The sequence below is a fragment of the Trichechus manatus genome, unplaced genomic scaffold (assembly GCF_000243295.1).
Source record: "Trichechus manatus latirostris isolate Lorelei unplaced genomic scaffold, TriManLat1.0 scaffold00180, whole genome shotgun sequence".
Classification (NCBI taxonomy): domain Eukaryota; kingdom Metazoa; phylum Chordata; class Mammalia; order Sirenia; family Trichechidae; genus Trichechus; species Trichechus manatus.
This window is the reverse complement of record NW_004444116.1, coordinates 4,648,849-4,661,866: the sequence shown is the minus strand read 5'-3', so window position 1 is coordinate 4,661,866 and position 13,018 is coordinate 4,648,849. Positions and strand designations below refer to the sequence as shown.

General features: G+C 35.3%; 1 protein-coding gene across 1 annotated transcript; it reads left to right on the top strand.

Annotated features, from left to right (window-relative positions):
- The first annotated feature begins 580 nt into the window (after positions 1–580).
- LOC101344424 (olfactory receptor 5V1-like) lies at positions 581–1,546 on the top strand. Its single transcript, XM_004387133.2, has one exon. It carries the CDS (start codon positions 596–598, stop codon positions 1,544–1,546), a length of 951 nt encoding a protein of 316 aa, XP_004387190.1. The 5' UTR covers positions 581–595.
- The last annotated feature ends 11,472 nt before the right edge of the window (positions 1,547–13,018 follow it).

Sequence of the window (13,018 nt, the reverse complement as noted above, 5' to 3'; positions counted from 1 at the left end):
TCCAGGACACCACTATCATTTATTTTCTGAATTTCTCCAAAGACATACTCTGGTACCACCTTGTTTTTCACATCCTCTCTTTCTCTCCCATCGTCTTTAATATATAACTTATTGTTATATCAAAACTATTTAAAAAAAAAAAGTCTTAAAGAGAGGACAAGGAAACATCACAAGGTGAGGCTCAAATAACTTCACAACTCTTATGCAAACTATCTGGTGATGATCCTCACCAGTCATCTTTGAGACACAATGGGGTGTGAGGGGAGGGGCCTGCCACTCCCCATTTTCATAAATAGCCCTTAAGCTGCTGTATGTGGACACTTTAACATTTACTTTTCTTGCAAAGTTTCTGCTAATGTTCTGTAAGAGATGTGTCCTACAGGAAATGTTAAATATGTGGGGTTTTTATGTGATGGTTGGTGGGTACCACAATAATTTGTCATAGATTCTATATGCTCTAGTGTTTATCTTGATGTAGACAGTGATTCTTTTATGTATAAAAGCTATCTTTTCTTGTTCTGTAGATTGTTGCTGTTGCAGCACATGGATACTATAATTTGTGCTGCACCTTTCTCACTTCCCAAGAAGAAACATCATGGAAGGAGAAAACCAAACAGACCTGTCCGAATTTATCATCATGGGATTCTCCAACCTAAATAATTTGCAATTTTTACTCTTCACCATATTCTTTATGATCTATCTTGGTACCCTGGGAGGCAATATCTTCATTATTTTGGTAACCTTGGCTAATCCCCAACTTCATATCCCCATGTATTTTTTTCTGAGGAATTTGGCCTTTCTTGACATCTGCTACACCACCACTAATGTCCCCCAGATGATGGTGCATCTCCTGTCAGAGAATAAATACATTTCCTATGGGGGCTGTGTAACTCAACTTTTTGCATTCCTTTTCTTTGTGGGGGTAGAGTGTCTTTTGCTGGCAGCAATGGCATATGACCGTTACATTGCAATTTGTAAACCATTAAGTTATTCAGTTATTATGAACAAGGCCCTGTATATCCAGTTGGCAGCCTCCTGCTGGATTAGTGGTTTTCTCAACTCAGTGGTGCACACAGTGTTGATCTTTCGCTTGCCCTTCTGTGGCAATAACCAGATTAATTATTTCTTCTGTGACATTCCCCCTTTGCTGATCTTGTCTTGTGGGGATACATCGGTCAATGAGCTGGTGCTACTCATCGTTGGGGTCTTCATTGGATGGGCTCCTTTCCTGGGTATCATCCTCTCCTACGTCTATATCATCTCCACCATCTTGAAAATCCGTTCTTCAGAAGGGAGGCAAAAGGCCTTTTCTACATGTGCATCCCACCTGGTCATTGTCCTTCTCTACTATGGCAGCTCCATCTTCACATATGTACGACCCATCTCATCTTACTCATTGTCAAAAGACAGACTGGTCTCAGTATTGTATAGTGTTGTCACCCCCATGCTAAATCCCATTATTTACACTTTAAGGAACAAGGACATAAGAAAGGCCTTGAGAACTGTGGGAGAAAAAGCAGCAGCCTCCAAATTTCAATTCTCTTGAAATGTAACTTTTGTTTTTCTGTGTTTGTATAAATAATATTAGAAAATTATCTGTCCTACTGATATTATCTGGTTACTTCTTGTGAACACTACTGATAAAACTCTTAAGAGTTAATTTCAATGATAAAGCAAATAGGACAAAATGTTAACAATAGATGAATTTACGTAAAGGGTGTACGGACATTGTTTGTACTCTTCTTATTCTTGAAACATTTCTGTCTGTTTGAAATTATTTCTAAATAAAAAGTTTTAAAAAGTTAATTTGAAGTTTATGAGAATAACTGACTATATGATGTGCCTGTCTCTACATTGTGTGTGTACATGGATTTTTGTTCTATGTTGTTTGCAGGTAAGAAACAGTGAGGCTGAAAATATGATTTAGGAAGGATGAAAGGAAAAATGAACAAAATAGAGAAAAGGGTGAGAGGAGAGAAAACAAACAGCAAAGGAGAAAGCAAGAGAAATGAAGGGCAGGGTAGAGGACCTAGAGGGATAAAAGAACTAGAGTCATCCACAAAAAGAGATAGGGGGAGACAAACAAATGAAAAAAAAATGACTAATTGAAAGACAAACACGAAGCTGGTGTTGCCATGGAGCTTTTCATCATCTCATTACTCTTGCCCTCACTACCATCCTAGCTTAGGCTTTTATTTCATTTCTAGACTATTTTTCTAACATCCTAAGGCTTTTCCTGATTCTACTCTAACCTGTTCTAATACATCCTGCATCTGCTTCTCAGTAATCAACCTAAAATTCTTCCTGTTCCATGAAGTATCCTCCATCACTCTAACTAGAAAAATTATTTTCTCTGAATTCATTTATCACCAGCTCCTAAGTGAAGGTTTCCCTGACAATTCTACCTAAAGTAGTACACCACTCTCCAATTACTTTGTACAACATTGCTGTTTACTTCCTCCATAGTACTATCAGAATCTATTACTATCTCATTTATTCATTTATTTGTTTACTTTGTGTTTTACCCACTAGAATGTACATTCAGGCAGGGATCTTAGCCGACTTATTCACTGACATATTCCCAGTGCTTACAACCGTGTCAAGGGCAGTGGTGGTTCAGTGGTAGAATTCTTACCCCACACGTGAGAGACCCGGCTTTGATTACTGGCCAGTGCAACTCAAGTGCAGTCTATTCAGTTTGTGCTTGTTTTTTAAATTTTATCTTTGTGCAGGAAGGTAAGTCTGGTAGGCAATTACATGGCCATATTGACAGCATAACTCCCATTTATGGGATTTTGAAGGGGAATAGGGCAATTTTTGAAAACTACTTTGTCCAAACCAATTTACTGAGAGTCATTTCATTGAGTCTAATCCTGCAATTAATCTACGTATTATCTTGATCTGTCTTTAACTCATACCCTGACTATCAAGGGCAGTTTGGTAACAAAAACTTGGGCAACATTGCTAACAAATCATAAAATGGATTTTATTAGTTATTGATGAATTGAAAGAGAACCCAGGAAAGATGTCCTTTCTCTATTTGCATTCAGAAAGAATATTTGTCATAATAGTGCAATTAATGACTTTAGATGCCTTGTGTTATTTCAACAGTCTCTGTAAAGTTGCTTCTGTTTAGAGTCTACATAACCACTTAATCCTTGAATGTAAGTTAACCATATTCATCACTACTGTTCAGTCTTCCATGTTTGACCATCATTTGCCCCAATCTTTTCTTTTTCTGTGTGTAGAACTCATTTATAATTAATCAGTTTTGGCTTCCATTCTTTTGCTCTAAATGATACCAATTTTGCATCCCTTAAATGTTAGGCTTCCCAAGAATAACAACTGTGTCTTCTCTTTCTTTTATATTTTCTTGGCCCCTTTCTTTTCATGACTAATACAAGCCTCTGATCAAAGATTACTAATCTTTAAAATCAATGTAGTGGCCTCATAATCACACCAAAGAAGGGAAATAAATTGAACTTACGGGAAGAGAAATATGGAGTGAATAAGGCCTTGGAGAGAAAATCCCAAGACATTAATGCCCAAGATGCCACTGAAGAAGTTCGTAGGGGATTCAGCCTGTATTTTTTCCCTATGGTAAGAATAAAAGAGATCTGCTGAGATTCAGTCTTACCCATATAAATAAGCTGTCTGTAATAAAAGTGAAAATAAAAGGCTTTAATCAGCAAGTACTCTCTATGACAATTTTATTCAAGGAGACAATAGATACACTTGATCCCTGATTTTTTGATATCCTTTCTGAGCCACAATGTTATATTCATTCCAAGGTATATACAGAGAGGGAAGTTCAAAGTAAATTAGCTCAGAGAGTAAATAGAAAAAAAAAAAAGATATTATATTAGAGGAGTAGTTTTCTGATTGAAAGGGGTTGAGACCATTGAAATAGGTGAGTGTGAGTAACTGGGCAACCTCTTTGAGTTCAGGCTGTGGAAACTGAAGGGTGGAACAGCAAGTGTGCTCAAGCCACAATTCATTAGCTAGAAAAATTTGAATTTACTAATCATTTTTTCCAACAACATTTTTTGTTGTTTTTTCAGGTTAGGCTCTCTGTGTGATCAAGCGTAGGTGTATGTGGTAATTAAATGTTTAAGTGTGTGTACGTGTTAGAAAGAGATAAAGAGGATATAAAGACAAGAAAAAAGTAAGGGGAAGAGAAAATAATTGAGTAATATTTTAATGCAAGTCAAAATTAATAATCATAAAATAGCAGGTTCCAGTTTTAGTGTTAGATAACATGTTAGATTTTATCCAGTGTTAGAAAATTACATAACTTTACAGTAGTGTAATTCTTAGTGGAAGGGGCATGGTGCTATTATCCAGAAGAAAGAAAAAAATTCATATATATATAAATACATATATATATTTAAAGTATGGAGGCCAGGTGGCGCAGTGGTTAAGAGCTTGGCTTCTAACCAAAAGATCAGCAGTTCGAATTCACCAGCAGCTCCTTGGAGACTCTATGGGGCAGTTCTACTCTGTCCTATAGGGTCACTATGAGTCAGAATTGACTCAACAGCAATGGGCTAGTGTAAAGTATCTACTTATGTAGTTTCACATGCATACTCCCTAATTTTTTATGTGTGCACTAGTTATAATGTCCTGCAATTATGTTTATGATTCCTGAAATTAATTCTCTTTCCTCCACTGTCAACAATTCTATTTAGGATATGTCTTCTGTGTCCATATCCATGGAATGCATCTCCTAGCCTTCTACTTTCTTTAACCAATCATAACTTCTAAATTTTACTTAAATTTTACATACTGTTCACTAACACTGATTAATCATTAAGAATCATTAGTGTTATGGAGAGTGGTTTAGTCCAAAAATGAATTGCTGAGACAACTGGCCCTATATGGCTAAAAACCATTTATTTAATCTACAAATATTCAGTGCTCACTTTCCACGTTGCCATGTACTCTGGTAAAAGTGAAAGAGTCCTTTGTGAGTATAGCATTACGTTCAGGGGAATGTGTGGATAGATTATCGATTAGAATGCTTAAAAAATGACAACTCTGACTTTGTGAGAGTAGTTTTCATAATAAACAAGCATTGAACAGGTAATATCCATCTATCAGTTAATGCAGGGAACATAGAGAGAGCACCTACAATGTGCCAGGCACTGTTTTAGGTGCTGGAGGTGCAGTATTGAGTAAAACAATTTTTTTTTTAGAGCTTATGTTTAAGTAGGAGAAAAAAGACAATATGTGTATGTAAAAGCCAACATACCAGATTAAAATAAGTGCTATTGATAACAGCAAAGCAAAGCAGGAGGTGGTAACAGAAAGCGCTTTTAGTTTTATTTATTTGTTTTTGTAATTTAATATAGGACAATCAGGGAAGTTCACACTGAGGAGGTGGCTTTAGGGCAAAGATCTAAAAGACGTGCTAACTAGCCTTGTAGATTTACCAAGTAGAAGAGTGTTCTAGGCTGAATGGAGAGCTGCTGCACAGACCTTGAGATGGCAGTGTGATTAATGGGTTCTAGAGACAGCATCAAGGGAGAAAGAATCAACACAGAAAGTAAATAGGGGCCAGATCATGTAGGGTTTTGTAGGTGATTATATTGGCTTCAAGTGTTCACTCTAAATAAAATGGGAACCATTAGAGAGCTTGGAGTATATATTTAACAGAATAACTAGATGCTGCTGTGAGAATAGTGTTAGTCGGACAAGAGTGGACATAAGATCATTCCAATAATACAAATAAGTGATGATGGTGGCCTGGACAAAAAGAGTAGCAGAGGGGATAGTAAGAAATGCACTTACGTTGGAGCTAGAGCCAATAGAATGGAATGTGAGAGAATGAGTGGGGTCAAGCATGCTACATGGTTTCTGCTGAAGCACCTGAGATGATGGAATTGCCACTTATCAGATAGAGAAGAATGCAGAGGTTTGTGCAAAATGTCAAGTGTTGAGTTTTCTATGCTTTGGGTAAGAATTTCAAGCAATTCAAGGAATAGATTCTGAGTGTTGACATGAATTTGGGAGTCATCAGAGAAGAGATTGTATAGAAAGCCATTAGACTGCTTGAGAGCATCAAGGGGAAGATGTTAGAAAAGAGATAAAAAGAGGAGTTATAAGCCTGAGCTCTAGGTACTCAAAAATTAAGACATGGGAGATGTTGAGAAATGAACAAAGAACGTAGAAGGAGCAGTTAGTGGGACAGCAGAATAAAACAGGAGAATGTGATATCCTGGAAATCAAGTAATGAAAGCATTTCAAGGTCACATGGTATTGAAAGATCAAGTAAAATGAAAACTATGACTTCATCTTTAGATTGAACAATGTGATTGTTATTGATGACTTTTATAAAACAAATTTGGGTGAAAGAGTGAAGGCAAAATTTTGATTAGCGTATGTTTACGAGAGCACAGAAAGTGAAGAAGCACCAACAGTAGATGTAGACAAACATTTATGGAATTTAGCTATAAAGGAAAGTACAGAAATGGAATGGGGGTGGGAGGATGTTAAAGGGGAAAATTCATGATGTAAGAGAAGAGTGAATAACTGGGACAATGTTCTTGAGAAGTTAAGAAGGAATGGAATCTTGCACACAAGTGGAGGGATTAGTTTTTGTCAGAAGTATCAACCATTGAACCATTGTAAATGCAGTGAAGGCAGAAAATATGGGCACAGTTATAAAATATGGATAAATACATTGGGGGGAAGTTCTCCTGACTGCCTCTGCTATTTCAAGAAACAAACAATGTCATTCACTGAGAGTGAGGATGGAAGACAAGAGTTAGAGATTTTGGGTGGAAGAGGAAAGGAAAATATGTGATCGACAAGTGAGCATGTGTGTGTTTCTCTAGCTATGTCCAGCTACAAAGATATAGATGAAGAATAAGTAGAGTGGTTTGGATTGTGGAAGATGAGGACTTAAGTACAAGTTAGTCAAGGGGTTTGAGGGTGCATGCAAGAGAGAGACTATAAAGATGCATCATGGAATTTAAGGTGGGTAATGAAAAAGAACACAGCATCAGGATTAGAGGAAGACTCATTAACAACCTGCATATTGATGCAGATGGCACAACCTTGCTTGCTGAAAGCTAAGAGGACTTGAAGCACTTACTGACTGATGAAGATCAAAGACCACAGCCTTCAGTATGGATTACACCTCAAAATAAAGAAAACAAAAATCTTCTCAGCTGGACCAATAAGCAACATCATGATAAATGGAGAAAATACTGAAGTTGTCAAGGATTTCATTTTACTTGGATCCACAATCAACACTCATGGAAGCAGCAGTCAAGAAATCAAACAACGTGTTGCCTTGGGCAAATCTGCTGCAAAAGACTTCTTGAAAGTGTTAAAAAGCGAAAATGTCACTTTGAGGACTAAGGTGTGCCTGACCTAACTGATGGTATTTTCAATCCCCTCATATGTGATGAAGAAGAATTGATGCCTTGAATTATGGTGTTGGCAAAGAATACTGAATATACCATGGACTGCCAGAGGAACAAACAAATCTTTCTTGGAAGAAGTGCAGGCAGAATGCTCCTTAGAAGCTAGGATAGTGAGACTTCATTTCATATACTTTGGGCATGTTATCAGGAGGGATCAGTCATGCTTGGTATAGTATGCTTGGTATAGTAGAGGGTCAGCAGAAAAAGAGGAAGACCGTCAACAAGACAGACTGACACAGTGGCTGCAACAATGGGCTCAAACATAGCAACAATTGTGAGAATGGCACAGGACCGGGCAGTGTTTCTTTCTGTTGTACATAGGGTGGCTATGAGTTGGAACTAACTGTACGGTACCTAACAACAACAACAAGGAAGAATAATGGTTCAGCACTGGGCTGCTAATCGAAAGTCTGTGGTTCAAGCCCCCCCAGCCAGTCCTTGGGAGAAAAGACCTGGCGATCTGCTCCCATAAAGATTACAACCTAGGAAACCCTATGAGGGCAAGTTATGAGGTTAGCTGGTGGTGGCTGGAGTCTAGGATGCTTGATATTGAGATTATGGGGAGTTGTAATTATTAATAACTACAGACTTTAGGATAGGATAACATAGGATAAAGTGGATGCGGTAAGATGGCAATGATTATCATACAAGTGGAAGTACCAGGTCCTATGGAGGGATGTGATAATGGAACCTAACAGCTTGAGATAAGCTGAGACTCAGAGGATAAAGAGGTTTTTGCCTGCATTAAAGGATAGGGAAAGTAAAGAGTAATTCAGGTGGAACGACCAGCATGAGTAAAAACCCTTTCAGTGGAACAGCTTGGCATATTTGAAGAACTGAAAGATACCCAATATGACCAGATGCAAGGGATAGAAGAAATGAGACTGGAAAGATAAACTGCAGATAGATCATATAGAGTTTGTAAGCATGTCCAGTAAAAGTTATTGAAGTGCTTAAAGTAGGGAAATTATATTATAACACAGGCATTTAAACAATCCATCTGGTTACACTATGAAGACTGGTTCGGGGTCAAGGAAGGAAGTAACTGTAGGGTGACTAGGTAAGGGACTCTTTTAAGTTGAAAGTGATTATAGGGTCACTATGAGTTAGAATTGACTCAATGGCAGTGAGTTTGGTTTTATTTTTTGGTATAGCTTGGATCAAGGTTGTTACAGTGTGCGAATTTGAAAGATATTTAGGAGGAATATAAGATATGACGACTGATTTAAAATGAGGAACAGAGGTGAGGGAGAAATCAATGCAGCTCTCAGGTTTCTGGTTTGAACAACTGGATAGCTCTTGCTCTGTTCACTAAGTTGAGGAACATTGGAGAAGGAGCACATTTGGAGGGAGGATAAGTTCAGTTTAGACATGTTGACTTTTATAATTCAGTGAAGTATTCAAATGAAGATTCAAGTGTAAAATTAGATAAACAAGTCAATAACTCAGAATATAGGTTAGGGTGGAGCTCTTCTTAGAAGCTACACAGTTAAGATTAAGTTTATATTTGGAACAAGTTGAACATGCAATTATGTTATTAAAGTCATCAGTTCAAAATCAACTGAAGATAGTACTATTTGCCTTTCCTTCAACATTGAGTTCAAAATTTTCTTGGACTCTATCTTATATTTACTATTAATTATATGAAATTGTTTATTCTAATAGTAATTTCTGAGAGTACATGGATTGCCAGATGAAGCAGCCAATTTAATTACTTTTTTTCTACATCGTACTGCTATTTTTCTACATGGCATATGAACTGGGTTATGAAGATTAAGATTCTGTAGGGTGTTTTCACCTTTAATGACCTTACATTCTAGTGTGGTATACAGACATGCAAATCTCTACCTCCAGAAATAAATGACACAGTGCATTAAATTTGATGAACCATTCATTATCCCTTTTGATTTTCACATTCTGAGAAGCAAGCAAGACAACTATAATCTTTGCTTTATAGTTGGCAAATTATATAAAAACAGTATAATATGTATAAAGATTATAGAAATATAATCTTTGACTTACTCCAAATTTCACCATTCACAAATGGCATAAATAGAACCAAAAGAAAGATATTTAGATAGTCCAATGCTCTATTTTACCACTATATTTACATTTTTGTATGCTATCACCGTGCATACTTCTTAATAAAATTATTTTATTTGTATTTTGAATAGACGATGTATGAACATGGTATACAATTTAAAAGACACTAAAAGTAAATTATTCCTTCTAGCTTTGTCTCCATGCTAGCCACTTTCTCTTTCTGGAGATAATCACTGTTACCAGTTTCTTCTGTACCCATTCAGAGGTAATATATACCCACAGAAGAAAATTTTAAACAAATTTTAGCATAATAATTGTGCTGCATCTTGCTTTTATCATTTAACAAATCATCTTGAAATTTATTATATCTATCAATCTATCTAATCTATCCATCTATCCATCCATGTCTTATCTATCTACCTACCTAACCTATATGACTTATGCACTTCTCTTTGTGTATGTCTATATATATGTACATTAAAGCTGCATATTATTTCATTTTATACATGTAATAGTTAATCTAGTGTTCTACTTTTGATATTTAGATTGTTTACAGTATTTTGCTATTAAAATCATAAAATAAATACTACGGTAAATACATAATTTTCCGCATGTGGAAGCATATCGGCAGGCAATTCAAAGCATGTGATTTAAAAAGTTCAGTTTTACGAGCTACTGGAAACTTACCCCCCATATAAATAGTAAAAACTGAAATCACCAGCAGTTCCCATTTTACTATTATATTTCACCATAATGTTGTCACTATTTTTTATTTTAGCCATTCTGATAAAATGTGTATGAAACCTTATTGTAGTTATAATTTGCATTTCCTTGATGAATAATGATATTGAACATCTTTGCATGCATTTATTTGCCATTTGTATATCCTTTTCTGTAAAATGTCTGTTCATGTCATTTGTCCATTTTCTGATGGACCTTTTTTTTCTTTTACTGTTGAGTTTTGAGATACTAGTCCTTTGTCTGTCACATGGTTTGAAAATATTTTCTATTAGTCTGTAGCTTATCTTTTCATTTTCTTAACAGGACATTTTGCAGAGTAAACACTTTTATTATGCTGAGGTCTAATTTTCAGATCCTGAAGATTTTCTTTTTTTTCCCCAAGATTTATAGTTTTACATTGTACATTTAAGTCCATGATCCATTTTGAGTTAATTTTTGTATAAGACATGAGGTTTAGATCAAGGTTGGTTGGTTAGTTGGTTGGTTGGTTGGTTTTTCATTGGCTGATTGACTGGTTGATTCATTCATTTACTTTTTTTATTACATATGTCCATTTGCTCTAGTACCATTTGTTGAAAAGATAATCCTTTCCCCATTAAATTGCTTTTGAATCTTCATCAAAAATCAGTTGGACATATTTGTGTGGGCCTATTAATGAGTTCTGTATTCTGTTGTATTGATCTACGTGTCTATCCTTTTGCCAATACCACACAATCTTGATTACCGTAGGCATATAATAAGTCTTCAGATGGGGTAAATGATCTCTCCCACTTCGTATTTCTTTTTCAAAATTGTTTTTAGCTATTTTAGTTCCTTTTCCTTACCATATACATTTTAGAATAATCTTGTCTATATCTACAAAAAAGATTCCTGGTATTTTTGACAGGTATTGTGTTAAACCCATATGTCAGTTTGCAGAGAATTGACATCTTTACTATGTTGAATCTTTCAACTCATGAACGTGGCATATGTCTCCATTATTTTAATCTTCTTTGATTTCTTTCATTAATGTTTTGCAGTTTCCAGCATAAAAGTTCTGTACATGCATTGTCAGATTTATACCTAAGTATTTCAATTTTTTTGAGTAGTTATAAATGGAATTATGTTTTTAATTTTGGTTTTACACTTTTGTGATTAGTATATAGAAATGTAATTAATTTTTGTTTGTTTATCTTGTATCCTGCAACCTTGTAGAATGGTCACTTATTAGTTCTAGAAGTTTTTATGTATATTTTTTGGAATTTTTTAAAATGTAGACAATGATGTCATCTTAAAATAGGGACATTTTTATTTCTTCCTTTTTTGATATGTATGTGTTTTATATCTTTTTTTCCTCCTTATTGTAGTGACTAGAACTCCCAGTATTATATTGCATAAGAGTGGTGAGAGCGAATATTCCTGGTTTGAGGGGGAAAGCATTGTCTTTCTCCATTAAGCGTGATATTAGCTGGAGGTTTTTTGCAGATTATTTTTTATCAAATTGCTATAATTCTCCTCTACTTCTAAATTTTTGAGAGTTTTTGTCATGAATGGGTGTTGAATTTAGTCAAATATTTTTCTGTGTAAATTAATATGATCATGATTTTACTTTTTTAGCCTGTGTGATTACACTTGTTGATTTTCGAATGTTGAACAAGCTTTGTATATTGGGAATAATTTCCACATAGTCATGTGTATACTTATTTTTATACATTGGATTCAGTTTGCTAATATTTTATTGATAATTTTTCATTTATATTTGTGAGAGATATTGGACTGTTGTTTTCTTGTTTTATACTGTTTTTGTCTGGTTTTAGAATCAGAGTGATAATGGCCTCATAAAATGAGTTAGGAAGTGTTCCCTCCCCTTTTTTTCCTGGGAGAGATGGTGAAAAACTGGAGTTAATTCTTTAAATATTTGGCAGAGTTCTCCAGTGAAACCATCTGGGTCTAGAGATTTGTTTTTTGGAAGCTTTTAAATTATGAACTAAATTTCTTTAATGGTCACAGGACTATATAGATTATCTCTTTCTTCTTGTTTGAGTTTTGGTAGATTGTGTTTTTTGAGGAAGTGGATGATTTCTTCTAAATTGTCAAATTTATTAGCTAAAATTGTTTGTGATACATCCTTAAACCAAGAACCAAACTCGTTGCCATCAAGTTGATTTTGACTCATAGCACCCTATAGGACAGAGTAGAACTGCCCCATAGAGTTCCCAAGGAGTGGCTGATGGATTCAAACTGCTGACCTTTTTGGTTAGTAGCCATAGATTTCCATAGCTATTAATCACTGCACCACTGGGGCTCTGGTATACACTTTTTATCCCTTTAATGACTAGAGAATCTGTAACAATAGTTCATAATAGTGATTTGTGACTTCTCTCTTTTTATTTTTGTCAGTGTTTCTAGAGACTTATCAATTTTATCCCAAGAACCAGATAATTTCATTGATTTTCTCTCTCTTTCTTTTTTTTTTTTTTTGGTTTTGCTCCTATCTTTATTATTTCCTTCCTTCGACTTGCTTTGGTTTTATTTTGCAGTTCTTTTTCTAGTTTCTTGAGGCAGAAATTTAGAATACTGTGTTGAGATTGTTCCTTTATATAATATAATCATTAAGTAAACAAAAACAAAAACTCTTTGTTGTCCAGTCGATTCTAACTCATAGCAACCTTACAGGACAGAGCAGAACAGCCCTATATAGTTTCCAAGGAGCAGCTGGTGGATTCAAACTGCTGACCATTTTGTTAGCAACCTCTTTTTTTAAAAAATTAATTAATTAATTATTTTTTATTGTACTTCAGGTAAAGGTTTACAGAACAAATAGT

What these genes read in the sequence shown, in the direction of transcription:
- LOC101344424 (XM_004387133.2), top strand. Translation starts at nt 596, where the DNA reads ATGGAAGGAGAAAACCAAACAGACCTGTCCGAATTTATCATCATGGGA.